Source organism: Hipposideros armiger, unplaced genomic scaffold, assembly GCF_001890085.2.
Source record: "Hipposideros armiger isolate ML-2016 unplaced genomic scaffold, ASM189008v1 scaffold_266, whole genome shotgun sequence".
In the NCBI taxonomy this organism is placed as follows: domain Eukaryota; kingdom Metazoa; phylum Chordata; class Mammalia; order Chiroptera; family Hipposideridae; genus Hipposideros; species Hipposideros armiger.
The window spans coordinates 59879-84804 of NW_017731616.1; the positions used below are offsets into that span (position 1 = coordinate 59879).

The following is a 24926-nucleotide window of genomic DNA, read 5'->3' on the forward strand; positions in this document are numbered from 1 at the left end:
AGGAATTGAGGGGCAGGGGAAATGGAGTGTTGTTTAATGTATATATAGTTTCAGTTTTACAAAATGACCAAGTTCTGGAGATTGGTTACACATTGGTATGAATATACACTACTGAACTGTATACTTATAAATGATTAAGATGATAAACTATCACAATAAAAAAATTTTCAATTAAAGGAGCAGGGCAATACAATTCATAAAAAGCCCCTGAACCTGTGTATCAAGTTGGTCGCCTAACTACAGGTAGATTATTTCAAGTGACCTTAAAACATGGTAATTTGCACATGTCTAAGGAGGAGATACACTCTAAACCACAGAGAAGTCATAAATTTCGTTCAGTAGTAATCGTTAGTAATAATATTGGTAGTGTTATTTGAAACTAAAATTTAAGGGAAAAGAAATACTTCCAATGGAATATTCAGCTATAAAAAAAATTATGCATGTACCACTGATAATGGTACATGTATGAACCTTGAAACTATGCTAAATGAAATAAGCCAGAAACAAGGCCACAGTATGATTCCATTTATATAAAATGTCCAAAATAGGCAAATCCATAGAGACAAAGAAGATTATGGTTACCAGGGGTCAGGGGGATGGGATGGGGAGTGAGTGCTTCGGGACAAGGTTTCCACGTGGAGCAGTGAAGAAGTTCTGGAACCAGGTAATGGTAATGGTTACACAATGCTATGAATATAGATGCCAAGGAAAACATTTTTAAGTGGCTGAAATACACATTATGTTGGTATTTTATCAAAATCTTAGAATGAGTTAACCTTGGGTGGTGAAGATCAGACATAATTGTACTTAGATGAGCAGTTTTATTAACAGAAATTATAAGCATATAATTCACTTACATTTGTAGCTCATAACATTAGCTACAACTTTAGTCTCTCAATCTTAAAAATAAACCTTTTCTACCACGTAAAACCTAGCCTTCCCTTAGACTTTTGAAAATTACACTTTGGCCCCTGGGAGTTACAGAAAGGGAGCTGGACACCAGTAGCATCATGTGCCTGATAGCTGGGTCTTAATCCACCTCTGTCCATAAAAACTGGTCCACGACCACCTCCAGGTCCTTCCTGTGCAGCTTTTACAAGAGGATAAATATATTTATTTGTTGAATCAAACTCCTGCTCAATTACTTCTCTGGCATAATCCTGAAATTCTTTCTCCTTTTCAGCCACAAGAGCTTCAGTATGTCGCCAATACTCTAATTCTGCTTGTTTTGCTTGCTTTGCATTAAACTTATTTTTGGCCTATTGGGGAAAGAAAGAAAATACAATTCCATATTGGTAAGATCAATTTTTTAAATAAACATAACATTTGAAGGTATAGACAGAATTTTCTAAACTCATATTTGACAAGTTGACTTAACTATATAATTTATTTAAGAAACTCTCCCATGCATCTCACAATACCACCATCTCAAAAGTCGTGGCTCAGTGAAACAACCTTAGTAGTGCTCTGTGATGATACATCTTCAAACAAACAATACAGCAAAATAGTTAAAAGCATGAAGTTTAGATAAAATCCAAGTTTAGAATCCTTTTTACCATTTATAACGTGTATTTTGGCAGGTGTAGAAGACATAGCAATCGCTGTGCTCACCCATCCAATATTCTGAAGGAAGGAACTCAAACCCACTGTCCTAAGTCATCCTAATATATCAGGAGACCCAGCCACATCAGACTAATCAGGCAATGAATATCTGAACTAAGTTAAACCAATTACATTCTGGTTCCAAGAATTTGAACTTGGAACAGGAGTTGTGTTATCAATGTAGGCTAATCAGGAGATGGGTGCAATAAGTACTCTAAACAACCTACCAACAGCCAATCTACCTGCATTTCTTTTTTTTTTCCTTTTAACTTTATATTTACAAAAACGTTCTTTTAACTGCTTATATGAGGTGATTTTAATAGCTTTTAAAGACTTCTATGAAGTTTTATTATTTGACAACTCATTTTTGTTTTCTCAGCATTTTAAGAAATGCTGAGTCAAAAATTGAGTGATTTTGACTACTTATGAATATATTTAATATTCTTGAAAATATTTTTCAAAATCAGTAACCAATATTTCAGCATGAAATATCAATAGTAGCCCAAACCTGATATCTACCACAAATTGAGATTTATGAGGAACTAGAGCAACCATTTGAATATAGAATACCAAATTTCATTACTGAGTGGTGCAATTCAAAATTAAGGCTTGCATGCTATTTTTTGGATTGGTGATAGAAAACCAGCAGTTTGAAAGAATAGAAAATGACTTTCAGTAAGAAAAGGCTAAAAACTATCTCATCAAAGGTAAAATAATGTGGATTCTTAACAAGAAGCAATTGGGATATGTTGATTTGGTGGTAGTTGTAGAAAGATTGAGGGAATAGGGAGAAACATTTGAAATACAGAAAGGAAGTGACAATGAAAGGAAAGGATTACATAATGGATCATATGATTAGTGCCTCAAATTTCATACGCGCTAAGCACAAATACAGATTCGTAAAGAAACTTAAAATACTAGTTAAAATCCTAAAATTTATAACTGATGAGGGTAAAGTTACAAGCATCTTTTTGAAGGATGCTAAAGAGCTAATTATTCTGAAAATTGGAAAGTAAAGTGAAAGAATTAAGTATCCTGTCTTTCTTTTAAAAATTGTACCTTAAGGAACCAAACTGTTGATCATGAAAAGGTTTTTGAAGGTGTCAGCAAATGAATCAGAAGGAATAAAAGAATGTCAACATTCTGTCACCTCATGAATTAAAAGATTTAGGCAATGATCATCAAAGGCTGTTCATATCACAGAAAGTGAGACAACCATCATTATGTGCCTTCTAAAGGAAGTACATAATACCACCTATGAGGAATTTCACCAAAAAACAATAAATATAACCTAAAGTAGATTTTACATGAAATGCAGGGCATATATTAAACAACAACACAGATCCAACCAGCAAAATCCAGACTAATAATTCCAAAAAACAAGAAACCCAGTTTTTTCAATAAATAAATTGTAAGACAAACACAATAAAGACAAGGAGAGGGAACTTAAGACAAAAATGATGGGGAAGGAGGAAGAGTTCTAGATTAAAAGAGACTTGAAAGACATATTAACCAAAATATATGGACCTGATTCAAGCAATAGCATTTAAAAAGAATTCATGAGACAATTTGTGAGAAATTGAAGCACTGAATGTTTATTGTTTTAGATGTGACAATGGAATTGTGATGTGAATTTCTAGAGTCCCTGAGTTTTAGAGATACATACTGAAATATACATCAATAAAATGATATGATCTCTGAGATTTGCTTCAAAATAATATGGCAGATCCTACTTCTGGTGACGACTGCATGAAGAGGTTGGCCAATTCCCCTCCACAGGTAGCAAGTCTATTATTAATAATTATTAAAATCAAACATTTCCGAGCACTAAAAAGTAACTATGTGCAGGCAACTACTTCAGAAGTGTTTCTTCATGAAAAACTGCTGCTAAATCGGGTAAGAACTGTAAGCTTATGGCATTCTTTTCTGGACTGCATTGCTATCCCTCCAGCTCCGGTGATGAAAATCTTGTAGATTTATTGGACAATGATGGTAGATTCCATTTGGGTTGAGTGGCAAAGCACCTAGAAATGTAAGGGGGAATCTGGAAGTGAGACAGTTATAGAAGGGCTGAGATGATAAACTACAGACATCCCTGACTGACTGATAAACTACACATTCACACAGGAGACCACAGGGAGCCTACCAAAAATTAAAAGTCTAGAGGAAATTATGAATTTGCTGTTCTTTGGAATACTATCCTCAATCCACACACAGCTTATGCATCAAGGTTACATAAAAGCATTACTGGTTTAAGGTGTCCAAACATACTGTACTTACACTATTGGTTGTCTGCCAAACAATGCCAGTACAGTGAGGAAACCTAGAGAGCCAGGATTTGAAAAACAAACACAAGCAGAGACATCAAAGGCTACCTACTGTGGTGAAGACTGATTTCACAGCTTGGGTCCAGGGCAAGTAATTGCCTACTAAAACAAAAAGCAACAACTCTCAGAACAAAACAGAATCTATAACATATTCTATACAATGTCAAGTTTTCAATTAAAAATTATTAGACCTGCAAAGAAACAGAAAAGTGTTACAGTGTTCTAAGGAAAAAAAACAACTAACTTTGAATGGAACTGCATATTGAATTTAGCAATTCGATTTCAAAGCAGTTATGAATATATTCAGTGAATTAAAGGAAATATGTTCAGAATGAGTAAACAGGTAATCTAAACAGAGAAACAGAAACTATAAAAAGAACCAAATGAAAATTGTAAAGTTGAAAGCTTAATAATTGAAATGAAAAATTCACTAGATGAGTTCAACACCAGAATCAGTGAATTTGAAAGTAGATCAATAGAAATTGTCCCATCTGAAGAACAGAGAAAAATATTGATGAATAATGAGCAGAGTATCAGATATCTGTGGTATACCAAATATCTCTTTGTATGTGCAAATTGGGCCCCTGGAAAAAGAAGAAAAAGAGGCAGCAAAAATATATGAAAAAATAATGGTCAAAAACTTCCCACATTGGTGATGTTAACTGACACATCCAAGAAGTACCACAAACCCCAAATAGGATAAACAAAAGAAATACATATCATAGTCAATCTGCTGAAAGCCAAAAATAAATAAAAATCTTAAAACTAGCAAAAGATAAATGACACATCACATTTAGGGACCAACAATATGATTAACAGCAGATTTCTAATCATAAACAATGAAGGCCAGAAGACACTGAAACAACATATTCAAAGGACTGAAAACAATGATATCTAATAATTTTATATCCCATGAAATGAAGACAAGATAAAGATATTATCAGAAAAACAAACTGAAAGAATTTATTGCTACCCCATCTGTGCTATAAAACATATTAAAGGAAGAATTAAGGCTGAACAGAGATGGCCATAAGCATATAAAAAGATGTTGAACATTATTAATCATTAGGGAAATACAAGTTAAAACCACAGTGAGATATCATTTCAAACCCATTACGATGGCTATTATAAATAACAACAAAACCAACAACTGCAAACCCAGAAAACAACAATTTGTTAAGATTTGGAGAAATTGGCACCCTTGAACATTGCTCATGGGAATGTAAAAAGGTACAGCTGCTGCAGAAAACAGTGTGGTGGCTCTAAAAAATATATTGAACATAGAATTACCATATAACACAGCAATTCCACTTCTGGGTATGTGAACAAAAGAATTGAAAACAGAAATTCGAATAGATATTTGTATACTAATGTGCACAGAAGCATTATTTGCAATAGTCAAAAGTTGGAAACAACCCAAATTTTTACTGATGGGTGTGTGAATAAACAAAATGTGGTATACATGTACAATGGAATATTATTCAGCCTTAATAAAAAAATGTACTCGGGCACATGCTGCGACACAAATGAACCTTGAAGATATTATACCAAGTGACATAAAAGACCAAAAGGACAAATATTGTATAATTCTGCTAATATGAGGTACCTGGAATAATCAAATTCACAGAGACAGAAAGTAGAACAGTGGTTACCAGAGGCAGGGAAGAAGGGAGAATGGAGAGGTACTGTTTAATGGGTACAGCATTTCAGTGTAGGATGAAAAAAAAGTGATGGATATGGATAGTGGTGATAGTTGCACATCAATGTGAATACATAATGCCTCTGAACTGTACACTTAAAATGGTTAAAATGGTAAATTTTGTATTATATATATTTTACCACATTAAAAAAGTTAGCTAAAACTCAACAATAAGAGACCAAACAACCCAACTGAATAATTAGCAAAAGATTTGAATAGACACTTAACAAAAGAAGGCACACAAATGTCTAAAAAGGACATGAAAAGATGTTCAATATCTTTAGTCATTAGGGAAATGCAAAGTAACACCATGAGATACCACAATGCTAGAATAAAGTCAAAGGATGACAATACCAAATGTTAGTGAGGAAATGGAGCAATGAGTCCTCAGATGCGTTGCTGGTAGAAATAGAAAATGGTACAGCCATTTTGGAAAACAGTCTTCAGTCACAAATGATTGAATGCCAGGTCCTCAATACATATTCTAAAATCCCTACTACCCATACTCACTTCAAGTATGAAACCAGAGATACCAATCAACACAGTCTCTGGGTTATAGTTACAAAGGGGGAAAAGTAAAACAAAAGCGATAAGCATCATAGCCAGGCATATGAATTTGTATTTTCTTTAATATGTTCTAAAGCACAATAGACACTATTGAAAGGTAAATATTTGTGTAAAAGACATAAACCTAGTATGGGAACTTCAACACAGATAAAAATAGAAACTAACTCTTCCCATTTCTTATATATTTTATTGTGTCATAACCATAATGACCATCGGATCTTATTTGACAAAGGAAACTGCGTGGGAAACAGAAAATTAGAATTACTATACTACATATTTATTCCTAAAATAAGTATAAACATGTAGGAATAATTACCATTTGCCGAATATGGGCATCTTGAACATCTCGATGTTCTTTATCAGCTTTGCGTTTTTTCTCCCTTTCATGCTCCCTGAAAAACTGATCCGCTTTCATGACAGCCAGCAATTGTTCTTTAGCCTCTATTTTTCTTTGTCTTTCTTCTTCCTCTTTATTTTTCATCTAGTGTTCAAAGGCAAAGGAAAACATTAAAAGAATTTTTAACAACCAATGCTTTCTAAAAAGGGACAGACTCAGAAAGCTCCAAGCAGAAACTCAGCCAAGAGCAATGCAGGGGCCAAAAACTGTAGGCACCTGGGTTGATTCCATCTGCACAGTTTACTTTGGTTTTATTCTGTTTTCCGAATATCAGGACACACAAGGAAAACTTAAATAGAATGATATTAAAAAGGAAATACAGGAACAGAAAAGGAGTATCTTCTCAAGGTAGGGAAATATCTGTAGGTAAAAAATTAATACAATGTTTATAAACTAACCAATTTAAATGTGTGACAGTCACGTAGGAAATAAATTCTGAAGGACTAAGAAATAGAAATGCAATAGGGTGTTTTTTACTTGATTTATCTTAAAAACATTCAAAAGAAAAATAAATTAATAACTCTTTTTTGCATTTCAGATGGTTCTGAAACAAAAGATTATTACTTTGTGTCTATAAATACATTATTTGTAATTGTCATGTCATCTTGTGTTACAAAATAAATATGACCTCATTTCAAGAATATAGGAAGATGGGCTGGCTGAGTGGCTCAGTTGGTTAAGAACGCAAGCTCTGAGCAACAGTGTCACCAGTTCGATTCCCACATGGGCCAGTGAGCTGCACCCGCTCTGAGCTGCCACTGAGCTGCCAACAGGTGGCAGGATGGCTCAGCTAGTGAGAGCATGTGCTCCTAACAACAAGGTTGCTGGTTTGACTCCCGCTGCAGACGGGTGGCCCGATGGCAACTGGACTTGGAACTGAGCTAGCTGCGCCCTCCACAACTAAGATTGAAAGACAGCAATTTGGCTGTTCCCCTTCCCAATTCCCCAATAAAATCTTTAAAAAAAAAAAAAGAATACAGGAAGATAATTCATACATTGTTTTTCACATCTGCTATTTTTTGTCAAAGAGGGAGAGAGGGAGTGCAAAGCTACGGTGAAAAGGGCTTAAATTTGTTTTTTAATTTTTATTTGTCATAATTGAATTGCTTACCACAATGCCTCTATGTTCTGCAATTGCTTTTAATTCTGCTTTGTTTTTTTCATATTTCTCTTGTTCTCTTTTTTTCCATTCAGCCTCTGCTTCTGCAATATCTCTAGCAATAATCAAATCTTCATTGTCAAGTTTCTCTTTCATTAGTCCAGTTAGGAAGTTATTTATTCTTTCTCTATGTTCCTCCATTACCCTATAACAAAATAACCATCACTTGTCAAACCTTCATGAATAGATCGGCTGTGGCACCAGTATACAATATTTCCCTATGTATAAGACGTTCCCATATATAAGACGCACCTTAATCTTGGGGCCCGGAATTTGAAAAAAAATGTATTACATAAAGTTATTGAACTCAAGGGTTTTTGTTTGTTTGTTTGTTTGTTTTTAAAGATTTTTATTGGGGGATTGGGGAAAGGGGAACAGACAAGTTGCTGTCCTTTTGTTCTTCAGTCTAGTTGTGGAGGACGTTGCTTCACTGGCCCAAGTTGGCACCATCATTGCACTCTTCCCGGGCGAGGCAGATCAGTCACCGGCTTCTGGACAGCCGCTCACAGTGGCTGCTGGCTGCTCACGCTGGCTGCTGGCTACACACGGTAGCCCATGGTAACCCACCTGCTGACGCCGGTGACTCATGGCAGCCCAGCTTCAGGTCGAGCTGTTGTTCAGCATCTTAACTGTAGAGGGCAGTGTAACTGGCCCTCATATGTGGGATCTGAACCAGGGCCCTCTGGCGTCCCAAGCCTGCTCTTAACCAATGCGCCACTCGGCTGGCCCAATATTTCAATTTTAGAATAAAGTATGCAGTAGTTGCTTCTTATCTGTGGGTTTGTTTTACATCGTCAACCATGGTCCAAAAATATTAAATGAAAAATCCCAGAAACAAACAATTCATAAGGTTTAAATTGCACATCATTCTGAGTAGTGTGATGAAATCTCTCTCAGTCCTGCTCTGTCCTACCCAGGACATGAATCATCTGTTTGTCCAGTGTGTCCACACTGTATATACTACCCACCTGTTAGTCACTTAGTGGTCATTTCAGTTATCAGATCAAATACTATTATTTTAGAATACTATTTTTAAAATCCAAAGGGAGTAATGCATATAACATGATCTCACATATGTGTATGTGATAAAGTGTTAAAATTCTCCATAATGAAAAATATTTTTAAATACTTTATTATCCTGCTTACTCTAACATAGGAGGCTTAGGATATAAAATAAATCAAAGGCCTTTCTTTAAATAAAATCACAAAAATGTCTAGTAAAAGTTATCAAAATTCTGAATAAATCCATCCTCTCACTAGCCACAAAACTGTTGATGGAGAACTACTGTATTTTTTTAAAGGAATGGGTTATTTTTATTTAGAAAATTTGGCAAAAAATACTTTTAAATATAGATGTGACAAATTCCTAAGTTATTGAGTGAATTTGCAAAGCAACTCGGGAGAAAGGATGAGAAAGGACACAGTGCATGCCTAAGGATATTACACTCTAAAGTGGAGAAAAGACATTTATGCAAATAACTCTATAAGGCAAAAGGTGGTAAATGCCATGAAAAAGCTTGAAAATGATATGGACAAATGAAAAAAAAAGAGAAAGGTTTCATGGAAAAGGGAATATTTTATCTAGGCTTCAAAAATAATATTTTAGCTTTTTGTCCCTTTGAGCTGCACCATGGCGGTCGGCAAGAATAAGCGCCTTACGAAAGGCGGCAAGAAGGGAGCCAAGAAAAAAGTGGTTGACACATTTTCTAAGAAAGATTGGTATGATGTCAAAGCACCAGCTATGTTCAATATAAGAAATATTGGGAAAACACTAGTCACGAGAACTCAAGGAACCAAAATTGCATCTGATGGTCTCAAGGGTAATGTTTTTAAAGTGAGCCTAGCTGATCTGCAGAATGATGAAGTTGCATTTAGAAAATTCAAGTTCATAACCGAGGATGTTCAGGGCAAAAACTGCCTGACTAGTTTCCATGGCATGGATCTTACCCGTGACAAAATGTGCTCCATGGTCAAAAAATGGCAGACCATGACTGAAGCTCATGTGGATGTCAAGACTACCGATGGTTATTTGCTTCGTCTCTTCTGTGTTGGTTTCACTAAAAAACGCAACAATCAGATTCGGAAGACCTCTTATGCTCAGCATCAACAGGTCCGCCAAATCCGGAAGAAGATGATGGAAATTATGACCCGAGAGGTGCAGACAAAGGACTTGAAAGAAGTGGTCAATAAATTGATTCCAGATAGCATTGGAAAAGACATAGAAAAGGCTTGCCAATCTATTTATCCGCTCCATGATGTCTTTGTTAGAAAAGTCAAAATGCTGAAGAAGCCCAAATTTGAATTGGGAAAACTCATGGAGCTTCATGGTGAAGGTAGCGGTTCTGGAAAAGCTACTGGGGATGAGACAGGCGCTCAAGTGGAATGAGCTGATGGATATGAGCCCCCAGTCCAAGAATCTGTTTGAAATTCAGACTTTTCACAGTGACAAATAAAACCTGTTGGTGATGTTTTAAAAACAAAAACAAAAACAAAAACAATAATAATATTTTAAACATTGCCTACTATGTGCCAGGCTCTATTCCAGATACTGGAGACATAATAATAAACAAAAAGATTAAAAATCTCTGCCCTCATGGAGCTTTCATTATAGCTGAGGTAGGGGGACAGGAAACAAAACAAATAACTAAAACAGTGTTATATCATGCAATGAGGAAAAAGGAAGCAGTCAAAGGAATAGCAATGTAGAGGGTGGGGTTGTAATTTGAAATAAGGTAGTCAGGGAAGGCCTCAGTGAGAAGGCACTATTTCGGTAATGATCTGAAGGAGTTAAGGGAGGTAAGCATTCCGCAGAGAGGGTGCAGGGAAAGTCCAGTGCGGGTGGTGAAGAACAAAAGAAGGAGAGAACAGTAAGAGATGAGGTCTGAGAGATGAGGCTGGGGCAGTTGGGAATTAGGATGGGTGTAGAGCCTCATGGGCTGTAGTCAAGACTCTTAAGTGTGATGTAAAGCCATCACAGGATTTTGCTCAAGGTTAAGGCATTATCTAGACAGAAACATGAGTACTGTAACTAGACTCCTACTCTCCTCTCTCACCTCATTCCAAGCTGCTCACCAGGGTAAGCAATGACCTCTAAAGATGATGAGCGCTTCGTTTTGAAAATCTCATTGAATCCCTCTATTGATCTAACTCTGATCACCACACTCTTCTTACTGAAACTCTCCTCCCTTGCTGTTTCTCTGGTTTTCCTCCAGTCTAGAAACTATTCTTTGGTCTTCACATTATCTTCTTTCTCTATTTGACCCTTAAATATGGACTTCCCTAGGGACTATGCCACCTTCCTTTGTTACCTACTCCTGCATCCACAGCCCTAACTACCACTTATATATCAATGGCTCAAAGCAATCTGCCACTCATACCCTTCTCCTGGAGCAGAAATTTCCAGTATTTCCAACCATCTCCTAGACAGATGTCCTTGATATTCCAAGGGAAACCCAACTCACAAGCCCCCAACTGAAATTATCATGTCACTAAAAGCCCTAGTCACATGTAAAATAATGAGACCTTTATTTCTAAAGGCTACTCTCATATCACAACTTCTGACTTATGATTCAATAATTCCAGATAGTACATTATTAATTACGTAAATTATTTTAAAGGCTTACCTGCGTGTTTCAGCTTCTTTTTCTTTCATCATTTGTGTAATGCGCTTTTTTGCTTTGATAAATTTTCTCATCTTTTCATCTTCCTCCTCTTGCCGCTGCTGTTCTACAGCTTTGATGATATTTTTATCATTCATATGTTCCTTGGAGAAAAAAATTGTGTATTATCCTATCATGAAGAAAAATATTTCTCAACATATGAACATCTAATAAGAACCTGTCAAATGGGCACAGCTTCTGACCCAGTTATTTCTCAGAAATTTATCCCAAGAAGATCATCAGAAATGTGCATCTGGTTTTATGTACCATGTACTTCATCTCAAAGTTGTTTATAATGTTGGAACAAGATGGAAACAACCTCTAAATATTCAATAATGGAGAAATGGTTAAATAAATTATATTCTCAGTTACATGAGGATACAAATAATTGGTAAGTAGGGAGGAAAAGCAGAATACAAATCACTACATAGCATATTTTAGTTTTGCAAATATAAGTGCAAGTTTATAATGTATATATAATTGGAAGAAAAGTATCAAATGTTAACAGTAGTTATCTCTCTGGTATGAGATTATAAGTGACTTTTACATCTTCTTAATGCTTTTCTGTATTTCTTTTCAAACATCTCATTTTTTTAAAATATTCAATTAAAATAATTATGTAATCAGAAAAAACATTAAATATATACAATTTTCATTTAATGTTTAAATAGTTGTTGAGTCACATGGCACAAACATTAAAAATATGTAAAAGACACACAGTATAAAGTGTATCTATCCACTATCTGCCTATTCTTAATTCACGCCACCAGACTTAATCACTGTAAAACTAGTTCCTAGTCCAGATTTTCTTTTTGCACATACAAGAAAATACACAGATGTATATTCTAACAAAAAATTTAAAAATAGGTCATTATTTTTAAAAACAAAAAATAAAAATCTGTTCATATTAGCATACATTCCATGACCCAATCTGAGTTAGCCATCATAAAAATAGATGCCTTTGAAAACAATAGCCTGGATATACAGCTATATTAATGTATTCTGTTACTATACATAGAAACCAATTTAATGTGAAAGTTATTAGATGCAACATTTAATCTTTAATATACAGAGGGTGCCAAAAAATGTATACACATTTTAAGAAAGGAAAACTGTATTAAAATTGTAATACTCAACATATACTGATAACAAAAGATGACTACAAGTCACATTTGACTTCTGCAATTACAACAGGTGCTCAAAGTGATTACCATCAAACAGCGTCCAGACACTTCTGATTACAGTGAACTACTGCTTGAGCAACGTTGACCAAAGTGTCCATTTGTATACTTTTTTTGGCACCCCCGGTATTTATAACTCAGGGTCTATTATGTGCCTAGACCTCTTAATTACTCTTCTATTTTAGGATGTTACTTTTAAAAGCCTGTCTTCTGGTTAAGGAGATGCATTAGTCAACATGAAAAGCTAATAAAAAGACCAAAATGTTAAAAGTGACTGTTTTGAATGATTTCCTAAAAGTTTTGCTTTGCTGTTTTTTCCTAAGTTTATTGCAATGTTTATATAGATTTTTTATAAGGAAAGTATAGAGTTAATTAATATAAAGTTAATTCTCATTTTTAAAAATTGAAAGCTTCAGCTTAAGGTCACATAGCTAGTAAGTAGCAGAGCTGGCATTCAAAACAAGGTCTGTCCCATTCCAAAGTGACTAGGAGAGATAAAAATATTGCATCCATGAAGCAAGGATAAGATTTTGTGCAAAAACAACAATAAGATTACACATAAAACTCTTAGAAATTAAAATTTTGAGAGCTAAAATTAAAAATTCAATATAAGTCTTTTTTTTTTTTTTCTGAGCCATCCTGCTAACCTGTTGGCTGCTCACCTCGGGCTGGACTCGAACCGCTGTTGCTCAGAGCTCAAACTCTTGAGCGAGCTCTTAACCAACTGAGCCACTCGGCCGGCCCTAATATAAGTCTTGAAGACAAAGTTGAGGTAACTCTCAAGATCTAACAAAAAACAAAAATGGCAGGAACAATTCACTGCCTACCCAACATTCTTCTGCATTAGTAACAGGACATCGATTTTGTTCAGAATAGCAATATGCTCAGCTAAAAGACTGTATTTCCAAGCTTTCTTTTCAGCTAGGTGTGACTAAATTATGACCAATGAGATTTAATGGAAATTGTCAAGTGGGTCTTCTGGAAACATTCCTTAAAAGGAGAACAGATAGGGCACTCTTTTTTGTCCTTCATCCTTTCTTCCTTCTTGCTGCCTTGAATGTGGACATGAGGGTGAGAGCTCCAGCAACCATTCAGAGTCATGATGGCAACCTTGATGACAGAAGGCATCTATATTCCAAGAATAGCAAAGCAAAAAAAGAGAAGCTGTCTCAGTTGAGCTAAAATCCTCAACTACCAGGGCACAGAGACAGAAAATGTCTAAAATTGAAAAGTCAAGGTACATATCTTTAGAACTAAATATATATATTTAAAATATATAGATTATTTAAAATATAATTTTATGCCAGAAGATACAGCTAAAATAACTTGAAAGTGGTTTCCTCCAAGGAGCAGAAGAGGTGAAGCGAAGAACTGCCACTCTTCTTTTAAGCCTTTTGGTATTGTTTGATGTTTTAACTCTGCATGCATTACTTAAGAATAAAAACTAATTTTAAAGAAAACAATATAAAAAATTACAAAATAAAATTGCAACAGCCATAAAACAATGGCCATTTATTGAGCACATGTTAATAGTGCAGTGGACACCAAACATGTATCATCCCATTCATTCCCCACAATAACTTTCATTTTAAGGATAAGAAAATAAAATCATTTGAAAAAAAATCTCATTCTCTTCTCTATTTATTGTTCATGCATGACAGCACATCCACATAAAACATACCAAATATAGCTCCCCCAAAAGTATACTTAGAAACCCAACTTAATAGCAACTTGTTCTCTACTCCACTATTATTTAATAAAATATATTAAAAGTTAGGCATTGGACTTTGTACATATTTTGAAAAGATGCTGTTATTTTCAACTTACAAAAAAATGTCTCCTGTTTTCATTTATCTCTTCTTTTTTCTTTTCTAGTTTTTTTCTCATTTCTATTTCATATAATGAATTCTGTCTCTTTATTTCCTCAGCATCCTTTTCTTCCTGTTTTCTCCTTCTTTCTTCTTCCTCTTCATGTTTCTTTATTCTAAAGTAAAAACATAATTATAATTGAAAGCAAAGGAGAAGAATAGGTTACATTTTAAAGAAATGAATTAGATTCTAACCTGGGATGATTTGAAGCTATGAGGGAAAACTTGTGGATTTGAGGTGGAATGGGGAACAAGAACAGATATATAGAAAGCAGTGATTAAAAGCAAATCCAATTGGGGCTAACCCAGAATTGCAAATATTTTCCTTTCTTTGAAATTTGTTTTATTCCTCACCAAAATTAAGTCCTACACTAGATTCAAATGTTGCTTTCCTTTAGAAAAAAACAGTTAACTGAATGACTAATACCCTAGGGTATTATTAAATCAGTTTAGGACAGGAGATTCCTAGCTGGTTCATCTCTACAAAGTCAGCGGCTTTGGAGTCAGTCACTCTCTTTAGAAAGAACAAAGAAAAAAGTCGCTGTTGGGCCAGCTGAGTGGCGTGTTGATTAAGAGTTGGCTTGGGACGCCAGCTCTGAGCAGCAGGGCCCCAGTTCGGATCCCACATGAGGGCCAGTGATGCTGCGCCCTCTACAGCTAAGATGGTGAACAACAGCTCGACCTGGAGCTGGGCTGCCATGAGTCGCAGGTGATGGCGTAGGCTGCAGCCCCAGCTGCAGTGGGCTACCATAAGCTACTGTGAGTGGCGGGCAGCCAGCGTGAGTGGCCAGCAGCCAGCATGAGCTGCCAAGAGTCGCCGTGAGCCGCCATAAGCAGCCCTCCAGTGGTCAGCGAGTGACTGCCTCACCTGGGAAGAGCATAATGATAATACCAACATGGGCCAGTGAAGCGACGTCCTCCACAACTAGACTGAAGAACAAAAGGACAGCAACTTGTCTGTTCCCCTTCCCCGATTCCCCATTGCTGTTCCCCTCCCCCAATTCCCCAATAAAAAATCTAAAAAAAAGAAAAAAAGAAAAGGCTATCAGACATCATTGATGAATGCACACTTAAAGCCCTCTCAAAAGGCAATTTGGTAGTGTCTCTCCAAATGTAAAATCCAAGTCCATTTCAAGAAATCTGTTCTATATAAATACATCTTCGCATAATAGTTACAAAAGATATGTTTAAGGATGTTCACTGCAGCATTGTCAGAAATCATGGGGGGAGGTAAAAATCCAAATTTTTCTCAATATACTTATATAAATGATGGTACATTTTTAGTATACAATATGATTATTTTAACAGATGTGGCATATTCATATATTCTGGCATAAATATATATTCAAGATACATTGGTGAAAAAAACGAAGGCACAGAAAAATATATTGTGTAACATCCATGTTTAAAATATACACATACTTAAATATGTCCTATATATAAACATTAGTAACTTCAATAAAACAAAACTTTTTATAATAGCTATTTGGGAAGAGGAAAATGGGATTTAGAGAGACAGAGATTGAATAGAGTGGATATGAAGAGTTTCTAAATTGTATTCCAAATTTTGCTGTATTGCTTGAATTTTAAACAATAAGTACATATTCATTTATTATTTTCAAAATAAAAAAATTAATTTTGAAGAGTAGATATACACCCAAATGTTAACTTTGGATCACAGATTTTCTGGTGATTTTTTTTTTCATTTACTTTAATTGTATTTTGCAGTTCTATAATGATCATGTGTTGATGACACAATTAACTACAAAAATAATTTTTTCTTTAAAAAATGGCAAAAATGTCTACCAATAGAATATTGTTTAAAATTTTTTGATAAATTTATATAATTTATGCACATTTAAACTACACTGTAAAGAAACTGGTAAGTCTCACACTGGAGACACAAGGTGGCTGGTGGACAAGGAAGAGATTTTTCACTGAATCCCCTTTGTGCCTTTTCCTATTGGCATATATCATCAGCTATTCAGAAAAGTAAGTACACAATTATACACAAATACAATCCCCTCCATACGTAGTAACTACTTTTAAAAAAAGATTAGGTGTGATTTCTGTTTACTAATATGGCAAGAGCTCATGACATACTAGTGAGTGAAAAAAAATTTAATGATACTGCTGATCCAATTTTAATATATAAATTTATATATATAAATTTTAATGTATATATTATTTTTCAGAAAAAAAGTCTGTGTCAGTAGATCAATGGTTGCCACAAGTTGAGGGTGGAAGATAGAACTTGGTGCAAACGGGCATGAGGGAAATTTCTGGGGTGATAGAAATATTTTATATCCTAATTTGGGGGTGGTTATACAGCTGTATATTTTATTACTATTATTATTATTTTTTATTTTATTTTATTGGGGAATTGGGAAAGGGAAACAGCCAAGTTATTGTCCTTCAATCTTAGTTGTGGAGGGCACAGCTAGCTCAGCTCCAAGTCCAGTCACTATCCTTGTGGCTGCTCAGCTCAAGGTGCCGTGTTCAATCTTAGTTGCGTAGCCACCATCCCATGCAGGAGTCAAACCAGAAACCTTGTTGCTAAGAGTGCACACTCTAACCACTAAGCCATTGGGCCACCCATGGGCAGCTCAGGGCAGCTCAGCTCAAGGTGCCATGTTCAATCTTAGTTGCAGGTAGTTGTAGCCCACCATCCCATGCAAGAGTCGAACCAGCAACCTTATTGTTAGGAGCTTGTGCTCTCACCAGCTGAGCCATCCTGCCACCTGTTGGCAGCTCAGCGGCAGCTCAGCTCGGGCGCAGCTCACTGGCCCATGTGGGAATCGAACCGGCGACCTGTTGCTCAGAGTTCGTGCTCTTAACCAACTGAGCCATTCAGCCAGCCCAACTCTGTTCTTTTTAAAAGGTGAATTTTATTAACTGTAAATTATATCTCAATGAATCTGACCCCTTCTACCACCACCATCAAAAAAGTCCGTATGCACTTTGAGGGGTAAAAAGTATAACTATTGCACTGTGTTGTACAGCTGAATCTAATTTTTAAAAATGTGTATTTCACAGTGAAAAAAAAATGATGCCAACAACAACAACAACAAAAAAAGTCCATATGGCTATATACTAAAACAATAACAGATTATTGTGGTGGATTAGATTACTGTTCAAAAAGGCTCACTCTCTCACTCCCCATTTCCATGGGAGTCTAAGTCTCTGTTCCACTGTTACTAGGCTTGGCCATGTGACTTGCTTTAGACTCATGGGAAGCCAAGTGAGTTCCTTGACCTTGACTTTAGGTTTAGCTATGTTCTTGCAAACTTGAGCTCATTCTCTTGCATCTCTGTCGATAGCATAAGGAAAGTTTCCCTCATATGGCTGCTGTTTCTTCATCCTGGACCTCAGAATGAATAACACATGGAGCAGATGAGAGCCCTCCCCACAAAAAGCAAACCCTACCAGTTCTGCAGTTTCAACAAAAGCTGCCCAGCCAAGCCCAACCAACCACAGATACATGAGAAATAAATGTTTATTGTTGAATGCCGCTAGATTGTGTGGATGTTTGTTAGGCAGCATTATTGTGACAAGGATAACCAACACATTACCTCTGGACAAGGGAGTAATAGTGATGTAATAGTGATTTGTAACCTCTTTCTTTGTATTTTTTCTACTTACTAGGTATTTTAGCATGCATTACTTTTATAATCAGAAAAAAAAGCTATATTCATTATGAGAAAAAGAGGAAGGTTCAAAAAAGGTAGTTTATGTATACATACTGTTTTAAATGATCATTGGCAAGAGCCACTCTATCTCTGCGTCGTTTTTCTGCTTTTTCTTGTTCTTCATTAAAAGCTTTTTCAATGTTGAGTTTCAATTGTTCCTCCCATTTTTTATCTGATTTTATTTTGTTCTTTTGGGATTCAATCTGTGCATCACGTTCTTTCATAACTCTAGTAAGAAGTAGTCCTGACTACAAAAAAAAAAATTCAGTATTTCAGAAAATAAAGTTTAACTATGTATAGATATGTTAAAAAAAAAAAAAAATATATATATATATAAATAAAGAACTATAAGACAATCAAGTAGTACATGAAAGTTTTTCACTCTTTCTGTCTGATAAAATTGAAATTGCTTTGCATATTCAATGGCCTTTTTTCTTTCCCCTTGTTTATATATTTCTTCTTCCAAATCAAGGATTTGTCTTTCTGCCTCTATTTCTTCATCACGCTTCTTTTTGGCTTCAAGTTTCTGTTGTCTCATCCCCTGCAAAAAGACAAATGCAGTTTTCTGTTTTCATTTTTTAATTTACAAAATTTAACATTATAACGTGATAATTTGAGTCTTCATTATGAGTCTTTATAGTATTTACATATACTACATGTTTCAAACATTTACATGGTTCAAAACGCCCAAAATATTATGAAGGTATACAGTGAACCTCTCCCTCCAACCCTAACCTCTATCTTGAGTCTCTAAGATAACCACTACTAGTTTCTTATGTCTAATTCCAAAGTTCCTTTACATATTTACACAGTAAATATATATTAATACTTTTGTTCCTTTAAAAAATCAACAGTGGCATATTTTACATGCTCTTTTCACATCTGAGGAGTCTACTTTCTATATCTTAAGAAAAACTTTACCCTGAAATCCTGAAGATATTCTATGATTTATTTTTAAAGTTTTATTGTTTTGCTTTTCACATTTAGGTCTTTAATCCAATTGAAATTCATTTTTGTGTATTCTATATCATGGGGATATAATGTTATCTTTTTTATATGCCAATTATCTCAGTATCAGTTATTGAATTCCTATCCTTTCCCTTCTGATTTGCAATGACATTTCTGTCATATGTCAAGTTCTTATATGTAACATGAGATTGTTTCAAGGCTCTGTCTTCTGATCTATTATTTTGTCAATCTCTGTGCCTCTATTGCAGTTTTTATTACTACATTTACTACATTTGTTGTTCTTCTTTAGCACCCATGGAAGTGTAAAGTATTACGTATAGTGAGCTACTTCTGTGTAAAAAAATTAGGGGATATATTCTACTCCTCTATCCCTTTTGGGACCAGGGGTTTTTTAGAAATGAAAGCATATGTCCATACATAGACTTACACATGAATGTCCAAAAGCAGCTTTATTTATGGTAGCCAAAAACTGAAAACAACTCAAATATCAACATTTGGTTGATGTCAAACAAACCAAAAATGGAACAGATAAACAAATTGTGTCATATCCATACAATGGAATACCACTCAGAATAATAACAAATGAATAACTGATATACACAACAACATGAAAGAATTTAAAAATAATTGTGCTGAGTGAAATTAATAATAGAAAGCAGATTAGTGGTTCCCTAGAGACAGGAGAGGAGGGGCAGAGAAGAGTGAGAGGGAGTAAAATAGGGTATGCGGAAACATTTTTGGGGTGACGAATACGTTCATTATCTGAATTATGATGGTGGTTTCAGGGGTGTATAAGTATGTCAAAACTTATCAAACTGTACACTTTAAATATGTCCAGTTTACTGTATGTCACTTATACCCAAATAAACCTGTTGAAAATGTGTTTAATGCATATTTATATTTTACATATAAAAATATTTATAAGAATACTAAGAAAGAAGGTTAAGTGTTCAGTGCATGTGTACTCCTGGGTGGTTAACACTTACTGCGTATGTATTAGTCCAATGTTTTGCCACTTCTTGGGATCTGAAATGCATTTCTTTCTTGGCCTTTCTTTCTGCACGAAGGCATGCAGCTTTTCTTGTCAAATCATCAAGGCTATCTACAATCCTTTCCCACTCATTGTGTGGTATTATGGTGACCTGCCGGAGATCTTCTTTAGTAGGTAGAAGAGGTGGATAGAGTACTTGATCTTCAGAGTTCTTTATTTCTAATAAAGTTAAAAAAAATGAATATTAAAGACTTTCAAGAAAAGTCAAGTGGTATTTTTTCTGACACTTTTTATATTGTCATAATATCTGGAAATTGTTTCAAATAATAATTTTATACTGTCTTTTATATTGAATTATTTTGTTATATTTATTGGTGCTCTTTATTTCTTTATGTGTATTTGGGTTATTGTCTAGTGCCTTTTCATTTCAATCCAAAGGACTCCTTTTAGTATATTTTGTAGGGTATGTCTGCTCGCAATGAATTTGCTCAGCTTTTGTTTACCTAGAAATATCTTAATTCCTCCATAAATTTTGAAAGATGAACACATCAACCTGCTGTCTTCTAGCCTTAGGAGTTTCTCATGAGAAATCACCTGCTAATCTTAGTGAGGCTCACTTCTATGTGATGAATTGTTTCTTTCAGGCTGCCTTCAAGATTTCCTCTGTCTTTGGCTTTTGACAGTTTGATCATGATGTGTCTGGTTGTGGATTTGAGTTTACCCTATTTAGAGGATCAGTGAGCTTTCTGAGTGTGTAGGTTAATGTTTTTCATCAAATTTAGGGAGTTTTTGTCCATTACTCAAATATTTTCTTCTACCCTTTCCTTCTAAAAGGACTCAAATGATATGTATGTTAGTAAACTTGCTAGTGTCTTACATTTCTGTGAGGATCATCTCATTTTTATTTATTGTTTTTGCTTTCTGTTCTTCAGACTGGGTAATTTCAATTGACTTACCTTCAAGTTCACTGATTCTATCTTTTGCAAACTCAGCTCTGCTAGTGAATTTATCATTTCAATTATTGGGCTTGTCAACTCCAAAATATCTATTGGGTTGTCAGGAAAGTCATGACATATTTTGTCTATGATTTTCAAAGGTCATTTATTTATATAAAGAACAAAGATGAATCAATGATATATTGCCCGTTTTGTTCGATAACCTTTTGCCACCTTTCAGTGAGCTTCATAATTCCTCGTTCATAGAAGGACCTGTCTTTATTTGCGAAAACTGAACAAGGTGTTGATTTACAGCCTCATCTGAATTGAACGCTATATCACACGAAGTTTTGAAGAGAGCGAAACAAGGGGAAGTCTGATTGCGTAAGGTCAGGAGAGTACGGTGGGTGTGCCAACACATCCCTCCAAGCTCCAATAATTTTTGACGGCTGATCAAACTTGTGTGTGGTCTCGCGTTGTCACGATGGAACACAACTCCTTTAAATTAACAAACTCTGGACGTTTCTGGATGATGGATTCATTCAAACTGTCCAATTGCCGACAGTACACATTCAAACTAATTGTTTGGTTCCATGGTAGGAGCTCGAAAAACACGACACCTTTAAAATCCCACCACACTGAGAGCATAACCATCCTCTGATGAATGTCTGCTTTCAATGTCGTTTGAGGCGAATCATCACATCAAACGGGACCAAGACCGTTTGCACACCACATTGTTGTAAACAATCCACTTCTCATCACCAGTTATCAGTTGCTTCAAGAAAGAATCGTTTTCCTCATGTTTAATGAGCATATTGCACATATTTATAAGTGCCATCAAATGAACTTCTTTGAGTTCATGTGGAACCCAAATATCAAGCTTGCTTACATATCCCAGCTTCTCCAGGTGGTCGTGAGTGCTTGAATGATAGATGCTCAATGTTTCTGCAATCTCTCGTATCATATAACATAGGTTTGACTCGATCAATGCCTTTATTTTGTCGTCATCAACCTCGGTGGGCCTCTCTGACCGAGGAGCGTCGTTGAGATCAACATCATCAGCACGGAACTTCATGAACCATCATTGGCACTGATGTTTTTATACAGCATTGTCACTGTAAACTTTATGCAACTTTTCACAAGCTTGACACGCGTTCTTCCCTTTATGGAAGTAAAACAGTAAAATATGGCAAAAATGCAGTTTGGTCTTCCATCTTCAACTTGTAAAATCTCGAAAACTCAACCAAATCGCCCAATTTTTTTTGTAGAATGAAGCTAGAACTGTCAGTTGTCAAATGACATAGCAATAACATAGATGTGAATGACTCTAGTACTTCCAAAAATGAACTAGTGCCATCTGTCGCAAACATGCATCATGACTTTTCCAACAACCCAATATTTAGTTCCTTTTTTATAATTTCTACCTCTTTATTGATATGCTCTATTTAGTGAGAGGGCATTATTAATACTTTCCTGTAGTTCCTTTGACAATTTTTTTAGTTGTTTGAACATAGTTATAATAGTTGTAAATTTACAACAGTAAATTGTTTAGTAAATTTAACATCTAGGCTTCCTCAGGAACACTTTTTTTTTAACTTTTTTGGGCCATACTTTCTTATTTGTTTGCATGCCTTGTCATTTTTGTTGAAGACTGTACATTTTAAATAATATGTGGCAACTCTAGAATGAGATTCTTCCCACATCCAAAGTTTGTTGTTGTTGCTGTTTATTAGATTTTCCTGAACTAAATCTGTAAAGTCTGTATTCTCTGTTGAATGTGGTTATTGGAATTTCAGCTTGGTTAGCTTAGATTGGACAGTTTCCTTAAATTTCATTATGTCTCTGAGCCTTTCCAAGGAATTCTCTGTGCGTGGAGGAGCATGACTTCAATGCTCAGGCAGGTAGTTTACAACTCTGTGTTAGCCTTTACTTCTTTCTTGCATAAAGACTCAAAGTCAGCCAGAGGTGAAAACTTCAGGCATTCTCAGGTTTTTCCTGGACATGTTCTAGCCCTATGCATGCATTTGACTTTCTGATTCCCAAGAATAAAAGGGAGCTTTTCAAAATCCCCTATGGGCATCTCATTTCCCAGGTATTCCTTTTAAGATTTTCGGTGACCCTGTTGTTTGGATCCAACTGTTATCACTGCCAGGCAGCTGTGATGGCAAAAACAATGCCACTGATTGCTTTAGCAAACATACAAGGTGAGCTCTGAGTTGGGTCAAATACATGTCTCACGAGTGGGCTTTTCCAAGGAACTACCAGACAGGTCAAATAACAGCTATCTGGAAAAATGGGCTTTGGAGGGGATCCAACCCTGTTCTGCATCCACAGGTTGCTAAACCACAGATTTCACTGTGATTGCAGTAGTTTTCTAGACTACCATAAAGCTGGGAGAAAAGTATGGGACTAGAGCAAGTTAAAATGCAAAAAACTCACTATTGTTACCAAGATTCAGTTATTTTTCTTGATAAACACTCCCCAATTGTTGCAAGCCTTTAGTTAATTTCCTGAGTTCTCAAAAAATTGATTTTGACTATTTTTGCCAGTGTTCTTTTTTATTTAATGGGAAAGAGGATTTTCAGAGATCCTTATTCCACCATTCTGGCTGATACCATCCCACTAAATCTTTAGATAATTATTTGTTTTACAGATAACCGTCTAAATATCAGAACCCCTCTCCTATTTCATCCTCTTCCAAATGGAGATTACAATTTAGCAGTGAGGCTCAGGTGGAAACTTTTGGACTAATTGCCACAAAACACCTACGAGGTAAAAATCTAAGTCTTTTAGTGTAGTATTGCATACATAGGAAAGTAAATATGTTGGAGTAATTGTGTTTTTTTCAATAGATGCCACATGGGTCCTGTCTCTCTCCTACATATCATGACCCTCTGTTGCTACTTCATAAGTCCTCCACTGCATAAATACGACCAGTTGAGAATGGCTGGCTCTCACTCTGCATCTGGCACAAAGGGCTCTATTGCTACAGAAGCTCAGGCACTGACATGAAGACAGTTCAAATTCCCATGGTTCCAGTTGTCACTATGAGATTGTTAATTGGAAATTTACAGACTTAAGAAACTTGAATTGTTAGAATTGATAGGGCTCTTTAGAGGTCCTACTAGTCTACTTTTATTCCAAAAACCTTATAACAGGTCATCTGAATTATAACAGGTCACCTTAAGTAGCATTATATTTTACACTCTGTCAAAGTATTTATTTTAGGGTGAGACCATACCTTCACTTTAGAGATGAGGAAATTAAGACATTTTCTCTCAGAGACTTTCGTAAAAGCCCTCAGTAGGTTCATATCAGAGCCAAGACTCTAATGAGGTCATTGATATTTCCAAAAGATATTCCAATTCAATCAATAAATAACAAAGCTTAAGTGCAAGAGATCTCAGCAAACACCAGATTCTTGGAGCTGCAACTGTTCGGCTTGAGAATCGGATCTGGTGGTCAATAAGATCAGCCTTCTTATATTTTCTCCACCCCTATTTAAGTAAACTTTTCCCACCTCCCAATTCACCCGAGCGCAAACTGTCTAATTTACACAGAACCCAACCATGCCCAGGGAGCTACTTTCAACTTGAAGGAGTCCATTTCACGTGAACTGAGCACCGTCACTTGGCACCCTCGCCTTTCGCCCCATGCCTGGGGGCCTGAGACAATCCCCGTGCCGGGATGGGCCAGTTTAGCTCACCAGTGCTTTCTTTCTCCTGTCCACAGCGCCTTCCAAACCGCACCAGCATCTCTAACGAGGTGCCCTTGGCGCTCCAGACTTGCAAAGGAGACGCCGAAGCACAGTGCCGCAGCCTCTAGCCAGCGGAGTGTGCCAGACAACGCGCAGTTGCTTAGCAACGCCACCGGAAGTGACGGC

General features: G+C 35.9%; 2 protein-coding genes across 2 annotated transcripts; one reads left to right on the top strand and one right to left on the bottom strand.

The window, feature by feature from the left end:
* Positions 1-803: 803 nt before the first annotated feature.
* Positions 804-24903, bottom strand: CFAP210 (cilia and flagella associated protein 210). The gene is made up of 9 exons (XM_019656838.1): positions 24750-24903; positions 20104-20327; positions 18516-18689; positions 18203-18396; positions 14419-14575; positions 11375-11514; positions 7704-7896; positions 6512-6676; positions 804-1259 (listed from the first exon to the last, which is right to left on the bottom strand). Exons 1-9 carry the CDS (start codon positions 24796-24798, stop codon positions 918-920), a joined length of 1638 nt encoding a protein of 545 aa, XP_019512383.1. The 5' UTR covers positions 24799-24903; the 3' UTR covers positions 804-917.
* On the top strand, positions 9353-10228 carry LOC109390416 (40S ribosomal protein S3a-like). Its single transcript, XM_019656840.1, has one exon. The coding sequence runs from the start codon at positions 9382-9384 to the stop codon at positions 10135-10137; it is 756 nt and encodes a 251-aa protein (XP_019512385.1). The 5' UTR covers positions 9353-9381; the 3' UTR covers positions 10138-10228.
* Positions 24904-24926: the final 23 nt, after the last annotated feature.